General features: G+C 43.1%; 1 protein-coding gene across 1 annotated transcript in view; it reads left to right on the top strand.

The window, feature by feature from the left end:
• LOC126135097 (uncharacterized) overlaps positions 1 to 20,839 on the top strand; it is a 58,838-nt gene that overhangs the window by 12,682 nt on the left and 25,317 nt on the right. The window contains exons 4-5 of the mRNA XM_049915197.1: positions 8,404 to 8,580; positions 17,289 to 17,435. Coding sequence (XP_049771154.1) covers positions 8,404 to 8,580; positions 17,289 to 17,435 — 324 coding nt within the window. The remainder of the gene's footprint in view (positions 1 to 8,403; positions 8,581 to 17,288; positions 17,436 to 20,839) is intronic.

Raw genomic sequence — 20,839 nt, forward strand, 5'->3', positions numbered from 1 at the left:
AATAGAACTTGAAGATATACTACATTCAGTGCTGTGTCACACATTTATATAAGTTACTTACCCCTTTGACAATTAAAGGTTACTTTTGTATAAATAATTTATAAACAACCTGTATTCCATCTCGATTCATCGCAAAAATAAACATCTGCTGCTTGCATATTCTTTGCTTTTATTGCTTCTTCAAAATCTTATCTCTAAACATACCTACCTAATAATGTTCCACAAAATAGAAGCAAACTATAAATTAACCATTCATCTTCTGCCACACTAGTGTACATTGGTGATAAATATTAACATATTCCTTCTTTCACGTCTTGATACACACATAAAGGCCATCATGGATTTTTTTTCCAGTCAGTGTGTCCTTAAATTTCACTTAATGTACAGCACTATTAGAATTTAATTGCAATACCTGTTCGTTCCCAAAAATATTTGCCTTATACCTTCTTAAGAAATTCCTCCCAAGACTCATGGTAATATTTGGCCCTAGAATCACTAGGGAAACAAGTCTATACAGAACATCCTCTACATCCATACACAACATAGCCTTTGTCCTTATTGGTGCATAATAATTCTCCGTTTGTAGTTTTATCCATATACCTGTGACTGAATGTTTTTCACAATCTATTGTACCCCAGATAAAATTTGCAAACTCTGGTGATAACTTGCATAGGTAACTATCAGTGCCCACTAAACCACTCTCTTTTACATTTCCTGGTATCCAAGTAATCATAAACTGTTCCCTTTCTACTGCCTCAATTTTCTGAACTACCCCCCGCCCCTTACGGTATTAGCAGTCTACCATTACACTCAATTGCACCACCTCTTCTATTCCCTTGTAACGTTTGACGTTTGCTCATCACACACATCTGTTCCTCACTGAACACTCAGAAATCCTTATCCCCAGCAATCACTTTGTCAAAAACACCATTACATTTAGCGTCCATCTCACCAGGTTCCTTTACATGGCTTGCATAATCAAACTTAAGAATTGCCCGCTTATGATGTGCCCCTTTCAGAAACCATTTAGCTTTAGCTACACAGTCATTGCCATAAAACTCACTCTCCTCCTCAGTCAGCCAACGTTCAGTGCCATCGTCATTATCATCAACTACATTTTGTTCATCATTAATACTCAAAAATGTTTTAATTTCATCATCATCCCTACTAATTCCACTAACTTTAGTATTATTACTATCATGATTACCTGTGCTATCTTCAACAAATAAACAAACCTACCCAACCTCTTGATTCATACCATTTGCAACGGAATTTACTTCCTTCAGATTTAGTGTATCACTCACAGTTTCAGCCACAAAAACCCATTTGCAGATACATCTGCACATCACAAGAACCACTGCCAAAACCATCTGGTAGTGGATCCATTGATTACTCAGAATAAATCTCAACTGCATCACTGGAGATTGCACCTTCTTGTACACACTCATTCATAAAAACATTAGTTTGGAGTTCTATTGTCAGCACATAATTAACATCGACTTCCAGTGAAGTAAATTCAGTTCCACCTAATTTAATATTTTTACTGCTGCAGTTCACTCTCTCTCTTATAACGCTACAGCACATGTTTACTTTATCAGGCTGCACAGCTGATTGTGATTCATTCTGTAATACTGCCGCAAAACCAACACTATTTTCTTCAGCATTCATAACAAAAACGTTCCCTTGATTAAATAAACCTCCAGTATTAATTTCCGACCTTTGAGACCTTGTTTCTTTGCACAAATTTCTCGTACTAGCGTTTATTTTATCATGGTGCTCAAACCAGCCTTCTCATGATTTTCATTTCCCAAAACTATCTTCATTCTACTTATTCTCTCTTCCCTTACTTTTCAATTTTTATTGTTATTGAAACAACCCTTGTTTTTTGTCTACAGTTATATCCCCATCTTATAGTCCTATGTCATACATGATTTCTTCTCCCAATGTGGACCCTAGTTAGAACAAAATTTACGTTTCCAAATTCTGTCACTGTTGTCCTTTATTATTCAGTTCACCTATCGTGAGCTAGTTTTCTTGCATTCGCCTTGGTTCATTCCTGTAGTTATTTTTCCATGGATCCTTCTGATTCCTGTTCTCATCACTAAACCCTTGTTTCGTCTCCAATTCTCATTCTGATTCCTATTACTGTTCTGAGTCGGCTTATTCCCCCTCCCCCCCCCCCCCCCAGTTTCTGTAATTCCTATTATCTTGGTAGCGCCACTGATTGCTTCGCTGATTATTACCCTAAAAGTTTGGTTTGTGGCACATTGCCCGATTCACCGTCTCTATAGAATCTAATAAACTTTTGTGGAATCAGTAGGACAATATATAAATTCCGAGTATAAAATTTCAGGTAAACTTCTTCTTAATATCGAAATTTCAGTGTGTACTACCAATTTTACCACCCAGATCATGTATATAATTCCCCAGATTATCGAGACGCCCAACTCTGATGTTCAGATCACCCCTAAACTTACCCATTTTGATCAATTGATTCATAATTGAACTAAGTATTGAGGCTGATGGCATTTCTGCTGCTACATCCTGCCTCTGTAGGCTCTGAGGCGCATTTCTACTAGCTGCGGCCTGACAATCTAAGTTCTTTTTCCGTCACTGTGGCTAGCAAGCGAGCTGGGTTCCAAAATAAAAATGACGCACCTACTGCACCACGTAACTTTTGCTGCTTGTTGCGACTCTGCTGCTGCTGTACTGATGTAATCCGCTGTACTGAGATGTGCCGCTACCCACCCCCCTCCCCCCGTGTTGTGACTTGCTGACTTCCACCACTGGCTGCTCGTCGTGGCAGTGCAGTGTGTGGCTTTACTGCTGGCCCTACTAACCTTTCATGTAGATCGTTGATATATATAGTTTCACACACAATCCCGCACTGCCCACCAGGTCAGTTTGCTGTGGACTACCCTGGACCTAAGTCCACAAATGTGACGTACGAATCTACCAGGGTGAGTCACTAACTATTGCCCCATAGACCCCCTAGAATAACTCTGAAAGTATGATAGTAGCTGAAAAGTTTGTGGGACAAATGTTGCATGGGGCAACAAGGGCCATAACATGACGTTGGTTTTTTGTTGCTAGATGTGGTCGCGTCAGAAATATGAAGGTGAACTTTGCTTTTTTTTATTTTTTTATGGGATGCTATAGTTTGGTACTTATTTCCTGATAGCAGCTATCGAGACGAATCCAATGATGTGTACCAGTAAGGTCTTTGAAGGTCAACAAAGGTCAAAAAGGTGGCATCAACGTCCATTTACAGAAGGTGTTCAAAGTGATGACCGTTGGTATCAATGCAGTACTGCAATCTTCTTATCATGGGTTGAGTGGTACTCCTTATCACTTCAGCACTTATCGATGCACATGCTCTGACAATTCTCTCTCGTAAATCGTGCAAATAGTAAATAAGCGCCGAATACTGCGTATCCATCTAACGTGCCATTGACATGTAAACACCATTCGACGGTTTTGCAATACAACACTAATAGGGATGGTAAGACTAGTATCGTGGAATGAAGCGAATGTGAATGATGTATTCCTTCGAAGAACAAGTCGATATGCTTCTCATTTACGGAGAATGCCAACGAAATTCAGTGAGAACTAGAGACTTATACGCTGAAAGATATCCTCAATGTACTCACCCTACACTTCGTACATTTAAATATGTATATGATAAACTGAGAACAACTGGATCTTTAATGCATCGGAAACATGATCAGGCGAAGAAAAGTTACTAATGAGGAAACGGAAATTGGTACTCTTGCCACTGTGGTTCGAGATCCTTGTATTAGTTCGTGTCAGATCGCAAAGGAATCTGGCATGAGCCAGAGTAGTGTTGTTCGTGTTCTGCATCGCCATAAATATCATCCTTACCATATCAGTCTCCACCAAGAATTAACTGGTACGGATTGTATGTCACATTGAGTTCTGCCAATGGGCAGATTCAGAGAGATGACACATTTATTAATTTGATTTTATTTACTGACGAGGCTACATTCACGAACCATGGAAATGTTAATTTGCATAACGCTTTGTTGGGCAGCTGAAAATCCATGTTGGCTGCGGCAAGTTGCACACCAAAAACCGTGGTCGGGGAATGGGATTCTGGAGGACAGTATTATAGGCCCCTATTTCATCGAAGGAAATCTTAATGGTAGGAAGTACACCACATTCCTGCTAGAGACATTGGGTCTGTTGTTGGAAGAAATACCTTTAGGAACAAGGAACAGAATGTGGTACCATCACGATGGTTGTCCGGCACATATTTCGCTGATGGGTAGAAATGAGTTGCAGAAACAATTCCCAAATCGTTGGATTGGATGCGGAGGAGATGTGTCGTGGCCGGTTCGTTCGCCAGACTGACAGCTGTGGATTTTTTCTTGTGGGGATTCGTAAAAGACATTGTTTATAAATACGTTCCAACTACACCTGAAGATATGTGAGAGAGAATTGTCAGAGCTTGTGCTTCGATAAGTGCCGATGTGATAGGGAATGCCACTCAATCCCTGATAAGAAGATTGCAGCACTGTATTGATACCAATGGCATTACTTCGAACACCCTCTGTAAATGGACATTCACACCACCTTTGTAACCTTCGTTGACCTTCAAAGACCTTACTGTTCACATCATTGGATTCGTCTCGACAGCCGCTATCAGAAAATAAGTACCAAACTATAGCACCTCAATTAAAGAAACAAAGTTGACCTCCATATCTCTGACACAACCACACCTAGCAACAAAAAGCCAACGTCATATTATGGCCCCCGTTGTCCCATGCAACATTTGTCCCACAAACTTTTCAGCTACTATCATACTTTCGGAGTTATTCTTGGCGGCAATAGTTAGTGACTCACCCTGTATATGAATAAAAATCAGTTTTTGTATGAAAATCTTAATGGAAAAAATAGGACGGAAGACTTGACTGTTCTGCTGTAACATGTTTCCATCACAAAAATTGTGACATTCAGTTTGACAGTTCTGCTGTCGCATGTTTTCATAACAACAAATTCCGCATTGAATACTGTATTCATGTTCTGTGAAAAAGAATACAATTGAAACAGATACTTCAGTGTGTTATCGGTGGTGAACATATCTGAATTGATGTCAGTTTGTGGTCATTTGGCGTGTTGCAAACATTCAGTTAATGTCAGTCCATAGTTCACGTATATGGAAAAAAATACCACCAGTATCAGTCAGTGTTAAGCATGATGCAAGCCAACTACAGGATCGTGTCTACAGATCTCTCTCATACCTCGTGTTCCAATGATTCCGACCATTTTAACCACTCCTTTCGACTCCCAATCAAGTTTCTGTTTGCAATAACAATAGACAAGGCCAGAGAGAGGGGGCAGATGAACAGAGAAAGGGGAGGAAGAGTATATAAAGGAGGTAGGAGGAGATATACGGAGTTTGGGATAAGAGATGTACAGGGAGTTGGGAGAAGGTGATGGACAGAGATAGAGGAAGGAGGAAAAGATGGACTAAGGGTGGGGGGAGGAGAGGGATAGGGAGAGGGGGAGGAGGAAATTACGATGTGTATCCCAATTCTCACACATGTTTAGATGTTACGAAGCACTGACAGGTTCGCTGGCTTGTTGATCCCAGAAGAGAAGAACATATGTGACCAAACAAATGTTTATTTGCTACACTGCTGCCGACTAGTTGCTTGGAAACAAATAGTTATTGACAAGATCTTGTACTGTAGAATTTACCTTTTGGGGCCCCAAGTGCAGGTGTAAGAATTATATATTGAAAGTAACTGAAAGTCACAGTCTGTAGGGCCTGAGAATGCACAGTTTGTTTCTTAAGATTTGCCTATGCCAATGTCTAGCGACTAACCAATCACATTTGTCTCATTTACCCTCAAAATCTAGTCGCTAAGTTGAAAAATATACAGGCAAGAATTTGCAGCGAAAAATAGTGTTCCCATCTCACAGCATTTTACGAGGTCAATTCAGAAAGTAGGGAATTTTCCGTCTGACGCCGCTAGGCGCGCGCCGATCCCATGTATTTTGGTATGTGCATGCTCAGCAGCTCAGTCGGCATCCATCCGTGACAGCGGGAACGTCTCTGCGCCTCTGGGTTTTTGGATATTCGAATGTGAAATTTGTGCTGCAATCGAAAATCCCGCCATTTGTGAGGTATGGTCTGTGATACGGTTTTTGTTGGCGAAAAACCTAAAATCTATAGAAATTTAGCGTGAACTATGCGAAGTGTGAGACTTTGGTGAAACATGACAAATGCGAGAAAAAATTACAGTCCATGGAGTGGGGCCACACAAGGCCCCCCCCAAAAACAAAGAAAATGTTTGCAAACCCTGTCAGCAGGGAAGCTGATGGCGACATTGTTTTGGGATAGGCAAGGTGTGCTTCTCATTGATTTTCTCGAACGTGGAGCAACCATAAATTTTACCTGTCAAACTTTGCACAGCCTTAGAAAAGCAGTTTGAAACAAACGCAGGGGAAAGCTGACGTCCAAAATTTTGTTTTTGCACGACAATTCCGACCTCACACAGCAAACTGCACTAAAGAACTCCTTAATTCATTCAAATGGGAAATTTTCCCTCATCCGCCCTACAGCCCCAGTCTTGCACCAAGCGACTTGCACTTGTTTCCCAAGATGAAGAAATGGCTTGCAATGCAGTGCTTTGATGAAGACGCCGAACTCCAGGCGGACGTGACTCACTGGCTGAGTTCTCAGGCGGCCCAAATTTACAACGAAGGTATTGAAAATATTGTCCACCACTATGATAAGATCCTCAATGTTTGTGGTGACTATGTGGAAAATTAGTATGTCAGTCGCTCTTTCAGATGTGTGTAATAAAATGTATTTCATGTACTTAGTTTTTTTAATGCCAAAACATTCCCTACTTTCTGAATATTCTTCGTACAGTTTAACAAAACCTGTTTCTTTAACACTATAACTGCTTAATTATTGATCATAATTGAACTGAAGTATGACTGTGTGAGAGGTCAAATCGAGTGTCGCGTAAACCTATGGAAAAATCTACAAAAACAAACCTACGTTCATTCAGAATAACTAGTTCCACCATATTGAACTAGTTAAAATTACAAGCTGGGACCACTTGCAAATAATCACAGTCAAGTGCAGAGTTCAGACTGGTTGGCCTAACATGTATTATTCAAAGTTGATAGCTGAATTATGTCAGTGTGTGTGTGTGTGTGTGTGTCACACTCTCCTGAGTATCAGAGCGGAATGCTGCTCTCTGCTGGCCACCAGACTGCACAAGATGGCGTCCACTTCTCTGAGATCTCGTCTCGTCCTGAGTTAGGTTCAGATAGTTCAAATAGCTCTGAGCACTATTGGACTTAACTACTGAGGTCATCAGTGCCCTAGAACTTAGAACTACTTAAACCTAACTAACCTAAGGACATCACACACATCCATGCTCGAGGCAGGGTTCGAACCTGTGACCGTAGCGGTTGCGCGGTTCCAGACTGAAGCGCCTAGAACTGCTCGGCCACACCGGCCAGCCCTGAGTTAGGTTCACATACTTTTGACCTGCAGAACATCCTTAAAAGCTATTAATCTTGTATTGTGTACATGTATGTATGTACATGTACCACACACCAGTTTGTATGTAAATTTCAACTATCCATTGTTACCATTCGTTTTATCTTAAATGGTTTGCTCGATAATTGCTTCACCTGATGGTGAACGCTACTTTGTGCTATTATGTCGCACATAAGTATAGACAAATCAAAACTGAATACATTCATAAGTCGATGTCTTAAGTTTACTTCGTAATGCTGCCACTACTTTCAACGTTTTGTTAAAAATTCTGGTAAAAACTCATGTTATTACACACGGAATCCACATTCCGACCTTTAATTTAAGATATGCAACATATATACGAAATCTACTATTATATTCTTAATTGGCATCATCTGCTGATGACTTCAAGATAGTCGTGCGGCTCCTCTAAGCTCAGTCACTGCTATGGCCTCCACGCCTCCTTTTGCTGTCAGAATGTGTGCCAACCCAGCTGGGCACATCCTCAGGTCACAGTGGCACACACTCTCACAGCCGAGTCTGCTATTTACAGTATACAGTAATTCTTATTGGGATCCACCCTCGCATGGTGAGAAAGCAGTTCACTGCTCTCGTGCCAGTGCACATACACAGCATGCATTTGTTGGTGACACGTACAGTACTGAGGGTGGTACAGAACCAGGCTTGCACGAGAAACAGCATAGCTACACTACTGAAAATAGATAAAATACACTTGCTCGAGGGGTAAATTTTTTATCAGGATACATCACGGGCACGGAGATGCGGGAGTAATAGTTTGCCAGTGTGGGACTTGTTGCTCCCACTTGAGTGGACACGTGAGTGCCCCACACTGAGACAAACTATGCTGTGTTGTGTTGCAGGCCGGCGCGCGAGGACCCCGCCGCCCTGCGCACCTTCGCCCTGCGCGCCTGCGCCTTGTGCACCTGCGCCCTGTGCGCCTGCGCCCTGTGCACCTCCACCCTCCTCGGCGCCGCCCTGTTCGCCGGACCCGTACGCCAACATACGGCGGCCCAAGCGCTTCTTCTCGCCAATACGAGGTGAACCTCTGCATGTGCATCTGCTGGTATTCTCACTTGAGCAGCCGTTCTCAGTCTCACTGGAAAAAAGTTGTCCCCCTTTCCTGCAGACATATTATGTTAATACCCTGTGGCACTGCCTCTGTCATCTCATCTAGGTGAGTGAGACTGTATATGTCCAGCTGAAATCACTCGCTGATGATTATGCCCTGTAGTACTATCAAATTCTGAGAAGCTAATCGCTATGTTATACTCCCTGTTCCAAATGGTTGGAGTTATTTCCTATGGGATGCAAGTGCAGCACTGTGACCACAGCTATCGGCTTGCCAGTCCAAGTATTGACCTGGAGCGAAGATCGAAGATACTCAGGCTTCATACCACGGTCAGAGCTGGCTCCTGCAAAGGGCGGCACTGCAGTGGGGGACGTGTAGATACCGGCACCAAGGTTGATGCTGCGTTTGTTGACTTCTGGAAGACGTTCCACACTGTCCTGATATGTCGCCTAATGACCAAAATACGAGCATACAGAATATCAGACCAGCTGTGACACTGGATCGAAGAACAGTGTGTCATTTTCAACAGACAGAAATATTTGGACATAAAAGCAACATTGTGTACACCCCAGGGGACTGTTCGAGGACCATTACTTCTGGAAGGCATTCCACACTCTCCTGAACTGTCGCCTTATGAACAAAATACGAGCATATAGAATATCAGACCAGCTGTGTCACTGGATCGAAGAACAGTGTGTCATTTTCAACAGACAGAAATATTTGGACATTAAAACAACATTGTGTACGCCCCAGGGGACTGTTCGAGGACCATTACTTCTGGAAGGCATTCCACATTGTCCTGAGCTGCCGCCTAATGAACAAAATACGAGCATACAGAATATCAGAGCAGCTGTGTCACTGGATCGAAGAACAGTGTGTCATTTTCAACAGACAGAAATATTTGGACATAAAAGCAACATTGTGTACGCCCCAGGGGACTGTTCCAGGACCGTTACTTCTGGAAGGCATTCCACACTGTCCTGAACTAATGAACAAAATACGAGCATCCAGAATATCAGAGCAGCTGTGTCACTGGATCGAAGAACAGTGTGTCATTTTCAACAGACAGAAATATTTGGACATAAAAGCAACATTGTGTACGCCCCAGGGGACTGTTCCAGGACCGTTACTTCTGGAAGGCATTCCACACTGTCCTGAACTGTCGCCTAATGAACAAAATACGAGCATACAGAATATCAAACCAGCTGTGTCACTGGATCGAAGAACAGTGTGTCATTCTCAACAGAGAGAAATATTTGGACATAAAAGCAACATTGTGTACGCCCAAGGGGACTGTTCCAGGACCTTTACTTTTGGAAGGCGTTCCACACCGTCCTGAACTATCGCCTAATGAACAAAATACGAGCATACAGAATACCATACCAGCTGTGTCACTGGATCGAAGAACAGTGTGTCATTCTCAACAGACAGAAATATTTGGACATAAATGCAACATTGTGTACGCCCCAGGGGACTGTTCCAGGACCGTTACTTTTCTCAGTATTTATAAATGATATAGCAGATACGTTCAGAAATTCCATGAGTCTTTTCACTGATAGTTCTCTTCTGTACAGACAAGTTGCAACACAAGAAACTGTAGAGCAATGCAGGAAGATCTAAAGAGAATTGACAGTTGTTACAGGGGTTGTGAGTTAACCTTCACCTTAAACCAATGGAACGTATTGTGCATAAACAGACAGAAATAGTCGATACTGTATGATTGCATGATTTCACAAGCATCACATCACATCCGTGTAACATGTAGGAGTTTCTGTATACAAGGTGAAGCGAAATTCGCGCATTCGGGCTTTAGAACACGACTCTTCACATGCCAGCGATAAAAGAAAATGTCTCTCACCAAATTTCATCCGTCGGTACATCTGGCAGTAAAAGGACTTTACAAAGTGGCAATCTGGCAACACCATACCTACATGTATGGTAACTACCGCTGTCGTGCTGTACAGTTGGTGCAGTGGATATAGTTTTGGGGTAGCATTCAGGAGGTTGAGTGTTCGATCCTGGGTTGGGGCGCTTTTTATTATTTGCTAATCTCATTCTGGCGCTGTAATATACATTGTTTCTTAGGTGACATGTATCCTAAATTTACAATATTTTGTAACGCTGAACATAACATATACGTGGTTAGACAAATAAGAAATAGACAGTTGAAACAAATGACCTGTAATAGGACAGAATAACTACAAAAACAGCATCAATTTCGAGATGCTAAAGATGATAGCACAGTGCAACAACACAATTTCTGATTTTCATTTATAGTACATGTAATATGAGCGCTCAGATGTCGCACATTAGCAACCAGTGACAATAATAATGCCCATATTAATGACCACATGACCTTCACAACAGAATACATTGTCCTCTGAACAACAGATGCTCAAAGCGACCTCTCTGCACCTCCAGACTTGCCCAACCCGGCAGATGATACAGCTATGGACCATTCGCAGCAAAGCTGCATCTACAGTAATAAGAGTAGCATAAACATGCACTACCAATTCTTCAATATTCGTCGGCGGAGTAGAGTACACGTGCACCTTCAGGTGTTCCCACAGGAAGATATCCAGGGGATTTAGGTCAGGTGAACGCATTGGCCATACAACTGGACCTCCACATCTGAGCCATTTCCTCGGAAATGTTCTGTCCAAATACTACCACACATTAATTCCAGAGTGTGGAGGTGCATCATAATGTTGGAACCATGTCCTTTGCCGAACATTTAGTGGAACACCTTCCAGCACATCAGGCAGATAGTTTGAGAGGAATGCATGATACCTTCATGCAGTCAACCGATCAGGCAACATGTAGGGGTCCAAACACCTTTCACCCAATATTCCAACCCAGACATTGATAGTAAAGCGAACTTGATATCCATGGTCGTGATTGACGTGCGGGTTAACCTCACACCAATGGTGGGCATTGTGCATATTGAAGACCCCCTCACTAGTGAATGCTGGTTCAGCTGACCATATTACAGTGTTCACACAGTCATTGTTGGCTTCCTGTTGTTGATGGAACCATTCACAGAATTGCGTCCATTGATGGCGATTTGCAGGATGCAGGTGCTGTGTGAAAGCATAATGATAGGGGTGCAGCCCATGCTCATGCAGCACATTAACAACCGAGTGTTGCGAGACGTGCAGCTGCCTTGCTACGCTACCTGTACTTTGCTGAGGTACTTGGTGTATGACATCCACAATAGCTTCCTCAGTAGCTGGATTACGGCGAGTCCGCGGACGACCTGTGTAATGTGATGGTGGAAGGAGAGAATCTCACTCCCAAAGGTGCAGCTCCAGATGAAGGACACATTTTTATCTGGATGACGTCGACGAGGATATCTAGCAGCATATTCACAAGTGGCAACACTAGCCCGGTTATCAGATGCAACAAGGACCAGAGGCATAGCCACATATTCATTGTTTGTGTATGCCACATGTCTGCCACACTGGTTTAGAGGTTTACAATGGGAAAATTCGATATTTGTACGCATGTACGTTGGAGTCTGTCATGGGCACGTTACTCAGCTCACAACTAGTCCCTGTCCAGTAGACAGTGAATACAGCATAAACGTGCCATCAGTCCTGCACACTGTTTAACCTAACGTGAATTACCCCTTTGATGGATATAGTTCTGCATGAATCATCCTGACACTGTTAATTGTGAAGTATTCGGTTTCGAATTACATTGTTTCACTAACGCTGATAGATATGATGTTTCCACAATCCCATCGAAAGAATAGCAATAATAATAATAATAATAATAATAATAATAATAATAATAATAATAATGCATTGAGATATGTACTAAACAACAGGCAGTTACTAGACTCAATACTAAAAGGTATAATTAGTGGGACTGTGCTGATAACACATATAGTAACTAAGTTTGAACATTATTCGTAAAGCATGTTGCTAGTCCTACTGGTAACGTAAGGCCTTAACGAAATGTAGTGGACCTGAACGAGGCAAGAATAATAGTTGGTACTAATATATGGCACCATTGAAGGAGGATACAAGGAAAACAGGTTTCGCATCTGGTAGAGGAAGTGGCGCGAATAAATTCACGCCCACAACACGGAAAGGGCTTGTTTCAAAGCTGACCAATCTTCCATTTCTACAACTGTTGCATGCAAGTGCAAATGTGCTGGACTACAATTACCAAATAGGCAACATATGCCTCAACACAGGATTGAACCAGCGACGTCCTCCATCTAACTCTAAACTACACTCCTGGAAATTGAAATAAGAACACCGTGAATTCATTGTCCCAGGAAGGGGAAACTTTATTGACACATTCCTGGGGTCAGATACATGACATGATCACACTGACAGAACCACAGGCACATAGACACAGGCAACAGAGCATGCACAATGTCGGCACTAGTACAGTGTATATCCACCTTTCGCAGCAATGCAGGCTGCTATTCTCCCATGGAGACGATCGTAGAGATGCTGGATGTTGTCCTGTGGAACGGCTTGCCATGCCATTTCCACCTGGCGCCTCAGTTGGACCAGCGTTCGTGCTGGACGTGCAGACCACGTGAGACGACGCTTCATAAAGTCCCAAACATGCTCAATGGGGGACAGATCCGGAAATCTTGCTGGCCAGGGTAGTTGACTTACACCTTATAGAGCACGTTGGGTGGCACGGGATACATGCGGACGTGCATTGTCCTGTTGGAACAGCAAGTTCCCTTGCCGGTCTAGGAATGGTAGAACGATGGGTTCGATGACGGTTTGGATGTACCGTGCACTATTCAGTGTCCCCTCGACGATCACCAGTGGTGTACGGCCAGTGTAGTAGATCGCTCCCCACACCATGATGCCGGGTGTTGGCCCTGTGTGCCTCGGTCGTATGCAGTCCTGATTGTGGCGCTCACCTGCACGGCGCCAAACACGCATACGACCATCATTGGCACCAAGGCAGAAGCGACTCTCATCGCTGAAGACGACACGTCTCCATTCGTCCCTCCATTCACGCCTGTCGCGACACTACTGGAGGCAGGCTGCACGATGTTGGGGCGTGAGCGGAAGACGGCCTAACGGTGTGCGGGACCGTAGCCCAGCTTCATGGAGACGGTTGCGAATGGTCCTCGCCGATACCCCAGGAGCAACAGTGTCCCTAATTTGCTGGGAAGTGGCGGTGCGGTCTCCTACGGCACTGCGTAGGATCCTACGGTCTTTGCGTGCATCCGTGCGTCGCTGCGGTCCGGTCCCAGGTCGACGGGCACGTGCACCTTCCGCCGACCACTGGCGACAACATCGATGTACTGTGGAGACCTCACGCCCCACGTGTTGAGCAATTCGGCGGTACGTCCACCCGTCTCCCGCATGCCCACTATACGCCCTCGCTCAAAGTCCGTCAACTGCACATGCGGTTCACGTCCACGCTGTCGCGGCATGCTACCAGTTTTAAAGACTGCAATGGAGCTCCGTATGCCACGGCAAACTGGCTGACACTGACGGCGGTGGTGCACAAATGCTGCGCAGCTAGCGCCATTCGACGGCCAACACCGCGGTTCCTGGTGTGTCCGCTGTGCCGTGCGTGTGATCATTGCTTGTACAGCCCTCTCGCAGTGTCCGGAGCAAGTATGGTGGGTCTGACACACTGGTGTCAATGTGTTCTTTTTTCCATTTCCAGGAGTGTATATCCACTGCACTAACTCTACAGCATGACTAGTAAGTGCTGACAGAGGTAGTTACCATACATGTGGTTACAGTGTTGCCGGATTGCCACCCTTAAACATTCTTTTACTGCCAGATGTACTCGCTGGACGTAATTTTGTGAGAGACTTTTTTTTAATCGCTGGCATGCAAGTAGTTGCGCTGTCTAGCCCGAGTGCACGAGTTTCGCTTCACCCTGTATAGCGATGTAAAGTGGAAGGACTGTATAAAGTTAATCTATGGATGGCAGATGCCAGACTGACATTCTTTGGAAGAATCCTCAGGAAATATAGTCCACCCACAAAAGAAGTAGTTTTCAATACCCTTGCTCGAGCAATATTTGACTATTACTTGTTTAGTCTGGGATCTGTACCAGACAGGACTCATAGAGGGAATAGAGAAATACTGAGAAGAACAGCATATATTGTCACAGGTTCACAGGTTCATTACGTCTGTCTGCAGTCTGCACTCTGCAGCGACATATAGGCGGGGGGGAGGGGGGGGGCTCTCACACTGAGGCCAGGATAGGGTTGAGCATGGAAGAGCTCAGCCAGTTCCAGATCTCAGCTACACCAGTCAACATCATTATCCAGGATCAACGAGTAACTAGTTTCAGATGAACATGTAGTATTGATAGCGCTACACCTAAAGATAACAGTTTTTAATTAGTGCATCAAGTGATCCTCTGCTATTCCACAAAGAAGTGTGTCAAAGTTAAGTAAATCTTTTACTCATTAATATAATAAAGTGAACTAATATTTAATGTATTCTAGTTGATGCACCTTCTTCCAGAGCATTCAAAGAACCTACAGCTGTCGCCAGATGAAAGGGGTTTCGCCTGGTCACAACATATTGGTTGAAAATCCGAGGTGGTGGAAGAAGATCACTTGTGTTACCTATAGAATCGAAGATAGCGGACCTGGGGGTATGAGCCAAGTTCTGAGACTGCTTAAATTAGTCTCATGAACTGTGACATCATAATCAAAAATAGTGTTCAAATGTGTGTGAAACCTTATGGGACTTAACTGCTAAGGTCATCAGTCCCTACGTTTACACACTACTTAACCTAAATTATCCTAAGGACAAACACACACACTCATGCCCACCGGGACCAGCCACACAGTCCATGACTGCAGTGCCATAGACTGCTTGGCTAATCCCGTGCGGCTGTGAAATCATAATCGAAGAAGGCGATACAAGATGGCTGACCTGGAGAAATGAGCCAAGTCTAAAGTGCCACATAGGTCCGTAAATGCAAGATGATGGTCCAGCATCTCCACTGGGCTTGTCCCCTGCACGGCAACATCGGAATCCGAGATGACGATCTGGACATACCCTGCCAGTCTGCATGGTTGTGAGGTCGCTTGTTCTAAGAATAGAATTCAAGATGTACATCTACATCTACATCCACATGGATACTCTGAAAATCACATTTAAGTGCGTGGCAGAGGGTTCATCGAACCACCTTCACAATTCTGTATTATCCAATCTCGTATAGCACGCGGAAAGAAAGAACACCTATACCTTTCCGTACCAGCTCTGATTTACCTTATTTTATTATGATGATCGTTTCCCCCTTTGTAGGTCTGTGTCGACAAAATATTTTCGCATTCAGAGGAGAAAGTTGGTGATTGGAATTTCGTGAGACTATTCCGCCACAACGAAAAACGCCTTTGTTTTAATCACGCCCACCCCAAATCCTGTATCAATTCAGTGACACTCTCTCCCCTATTTCGCGATAATACAAAACTTTTTCGATGTACTCCATCAATCCTATCTGCTAAGGATCCCACACCTCATGGCAGTTTTCTAAAAGAGGATGGACAAGCGTAGTGTAGGCAGTCTCCTTATTAGATCTGTTACATTTTCTGAGTGTCCTGTCAATAAAAACGCAGTCTTTCTTTAGCTTTCCCCACAATATTTCCTATGTGTTCTTTCCAATTTCTGTTAGAATATGTTCAGTTCCCTAAGGAATGCTGGCGATTTGATGAACAGTGCAGTCATTGGATATATAGGAAAGTTGAGTCTCATAGCCGAACGATGCTTGCTGGTGGTCACCAGACTGAACAAGATGGTGGCCGCTTTTCCTAGATCTCGTCTTGGCCTCAGTCAAGCACACATACTTCTGATCTGCAGAACACTCTTAAAAGCTACTAATCTTATGGTATATATGTATATGTATGTATCTGTATCATACACCAGTTTGCATGTAAATTTCCTCAACTATCCATTGATGCCATTGGTTTTATCCTAAATTAAATGGTTTCTTAGATAATTGCTTCATCTGATGGTGAATGTTACTTTATGCTACTATGTTGCATCGACAAATAAAAGTGAATAAATTCATAAGTTGGTGGCTTAATTTTACTTCATAATGCTTACACTAGTTTTAATGTTTTATTTAGAATTCTGGTAATAGCTCATGTTGTTACACATTGAATTTACATTCCAACCTTTAATTTAAGATATGTAACATATATAAGAAATCTACTATGATATTCTTAATTGGCATCATCTGCTGATGACCCCACGATAGTTGTGTGGCCCCTCTAAGCTCAGTCATTGCTTTGGCCTCCACGCCTCCTTTTGCTGTCAGAATGTGTGCAACCCAGCCGGGCACATCCTCAGGACACAGCGGCACATACCCTCACAGCCGAGTCTGCTATTTACAGTACACAGTAATTCTTATTGGGATCCACCCTCGCATGGTGAGAAAGCAGCTGACTGCTCTCGTGCCAGTGCACGTACGCAGTGTGCATTTGTCAGTCACACATACAGTACTGTGTGTCGTACAGAACTAGGTGTGCACGAGAAACATCATAGCTATACTACTGAAAACAGATCAAATACGCTTGCTCGAGGGGTAAATTTTTTATCAGCATAGATCACAGGCACAGATGTGGGAGTATTAGTTTGCCAGTGTGGGACTTGTTGCTCCCACTTGAGCAGACGTGTGAGTGACCCAGACTGATGTGAACTGTGCCCTATTGTGATGCAGGCCGGCGCGCGGCGACCCCACCGCCCTGCGCGCCTTCGCCTTGCGCGCCTGCGCCCTGCGCACCTGCGCCCCCTTCTCCGCCGCCCTGTTCACCGGACCCGTATGCCAACATACGGCGGCCCAAGCGCTACTTCTCGCCACTAGCAGGTAAGCCTCTGCATATACATCAGCTGGTGTTCTCATCTGAGCAGCTATACTCAATCTCACTGGAAAATAGTTGTCCCCCCTTCCTGCAGACATGTTATGTTAATACCCTGTTGCACTGCCTCTGTCACCTCATCTAGGTGAGTGAGACTGTATATGTCCAGCTGAAATCACTCGCTGATGATTATGTCCTGTAGTACTATCAAATTCTGGGAAGCTAATTGCTATGTTACAGTCCCTGTTCCAAATGGTTGGAGATACTTCCTATGGGATTAGGGTCAGGCAAGTGCAGCCCTGTGAGCACAGTAGAGATGGGGGATCCGCTCTTGAACTAATTCATAGAGTTGAATCTTTCAAAGGAGTGAACAATCAGTGATTCAGAAAAAAAGAACGGTAGCTCCAAACGTTTCCCACGGCAGAGAGAGAGAGAGAGAGAGAGAGAGAGAGACGGAGCATATCAGCAGCGCCTCTGCTGGTCAGAGCACAGTGCACGCCACACAACATAGCCAGCGCCGGCCTCTGCCCTGCTTCTACCTTGGCTGCCTGCATTGTGCAGTGCCCCATTGGATTTTGTGTTTCACATATGCCGTGCTGTCTCTGTGCGTCGTCTGCCGTGTGCAGTGTCTGGCGCAGCTTAACTTCGCATCGCACTCTGTCGGCGATCGTTTCAGTCGCACGTCCTGCCCTCTGGGCAGTTGATGTGAGCAACAGGACAGAGAGCCACCTAGCGGATAACATAGGAACTACTTGCAAAAACCTGCTCACAAGGGAATGGACGATTTGTCTCGGAGCGGGTGAGTTCACCGCTCCCCCCACCCTCGGAACTCGCCCGCTCAATGCTCACCCCATCGTCTCGACTCTAGCCAGAGCGTTGAGCAAAGCGACTCAGGTATCACTGTGGTCTCTGCGGTCTCAGCTCATGCAGTAATACAGCTTGCGGCTCGACCTGCTCGACTCAGCGCCTCTGCATCGGAGTTTGTCCCCACTGGATATTGTTCTTCGTAGTAATACCGCTATGTATATTACATTATTATGTTATGTATACGTCAATTGTTTTTATTTTATTTTTATTTGTTTAAACTGATTAGATTAGGTTCCTGATGACTCCTCTTACTATAGGATTTTTATTATGGACACTCGAATTTACGCTTTAATTACGAGCGAACCGATAAACGTATCGCAAAATGTGATTCACCAATATTTTCCTTGTTTTATTCTGCGTAAGGCTATATGCAGCACTTTCGTTTTACAGTCAAATTTATATATTTTTTTCTTATTCTGGTATGGATTTTGCGATTTTAGGCGTCTTAGGAAGGAAACGTTCACTTTAAAAATATATGGCTTGCGATGTATTTGTGTGAGGTTAATGAAATTTTAATACATTATAGCCAAATATATTGTCAATGTAAATCTCAAGTTACAACATTTTCCGATCACCCAAAAAACCACGATAGTGCAAAATAAATCAATAATCAAAAACTTTGTCATATCGTGGAAATTTCAATAAACAATACAAAATTCTTACTCATTATCTGTGTTACTTCAAAATAGGATCAAATAAGATCAAAATACAGGTATAGTACTGGAATAAACCAAGTTTAAAGGGCAATGTGCCTTCCATTTATTTTCTATTGCAAATGAGTGGTGAGTCATGAAAAAGAGCTAATTCATTTCAGGGAGTGAACAGTTCTGATCCAATCTCTGAAAAGAACAGTTTTGCCCATCTCTAGAGCACAGCTGTCAGCTTGTCAGTCCAAGTATTGGTATGGAGCGAAGGTCAGAGATACTCAGGCTTCGTATCACAGTCAGAGCTGACTCCTGCAGAGGGCGGCACTGCAGTGGGGGACGTGTAGGTACTGGCACCGAGGTTGATGCCGTGTTTGTTGACTTCTCGAAGATGTTCCACACTGTTCTGAACTGTCGCCTAATGAACAAAATACGAGCATACAGAATATCAGAGAAACTGTGTCACAGGATCGAAGAACTGTGTGTCATTCTCAACAGACAGAAATATTCGGACATAAAAGCAACATTCTGTATGCCCAGGGGACTGTTCCAGGACCATTACAAGGGGACTGTTTATAACGGATCTTTTACGTTGGGATAAATTTATTTTATTTTTTGTTAGATGTTTTCGTTAAATAGCTGAATAAATTGTAATTAGGAATGATTTAATTAAGCAGAGTAGAGAAGATAAAGTCAAAGAGATGTTCATTGGGCAGACATTGTCGTAATGTAACGTCATTGCGTAGTTCGGTTGTTAAAACAAGTCGTTTGTGTTCCGTTCTGCTGTTCGGTCGTGCGCGTATCTGAAAGGAATTAATTCGGGGACTAGAATAAACTTTCACATAATAGTTGCGATTCGATGTTCCGACAAAAGGGGTTAACGTCAGTGTTAATTTGAATTATGGACGACAGGATTAGTTTTGACAGATACGTGAAAACGGACATAACGAAAGTTGTTCGCATATCATCCTTGAACGTGACTTTTTATTTAATTAACGATTGCGGGCTCATTAAAAGCTATTATCTCATGATAAGGATCAATCCCTCTTTCCTCCTAGATAGTGATCATTCATTAACATTTATGTCATAAGAAAAAGGATTATTAATAAAAGTGATGTTAAATGACAATTACGTGTTATTCCGTTAGTGTGGAACAGACGTAATATCTCTGAAATGACATTGATATATAATTTGTGTTAAATACTGAACTGAGATAGGAAGTAAATTGAAATTAGTGAACATTTGATACTGAGATTATAGAAGCAGAAGCGCTTAAGGTTTTTCTTCTCTAAAATGGCAAAATAGGTACGAACTTTAACTCAATAGTATACATTATGTATTGCAAAGACATTAGCATTTCATACTTATTTTGACGACGCGCTGTTAAACAAAGAAACGTTGAGTCTCTGTACGAGTAATAAAATTAAATCTAAAAACATAATTAATAGCGGCGAACTCCGCTTTAACAAACTGTATTGCGTGTCGTCATCGGGCAATAACTGCTCAACCCTGAAGACTTGTGTGGTGAAATTATCGGGCATATAAAACAAACTTAAAAATCCATTCAAGCTACAGTGGAGGCGTCACAACACCATGTGGGCAGTTATATGTTCCAGGACCTTTACTTTTCTCAATATTTATAAATGACATAGTAGATAACTTCAGAAATTCCACGAGACTTTTCACTGATTATGCTTTCCTGTACAGACAAGCTGCAACGCTAGAAAACTGTAGTATAATGCAGGAAGCTCTAAAGAGAATTGGTACTTGTTGCAGGGGTTGTCAATTAACCCTCACCTTAAATCAATGGAACGTATTGTGCATGAACAGACAAAAATAGTCAGTACTGTATGATTACGCGATTTCACAAGCATCACATCACATCCGTGAAACATTTAGGA

Source organism: Schistocerca cancellata, chromosome 1, assembly GCF_023864275.1.
Source record: "Schistocerca cancellata isolate TAMUIC-IGC-003103 chromosome 1, iqSchCanc2.1, whole genome shotgun sequence".
Lineage (NCBI taxonomy): Eukaryota > Metazoa > Arthropoda > Insecta > Orthoptera > Acrididae > Schistocerca > Schistocerca cancellata.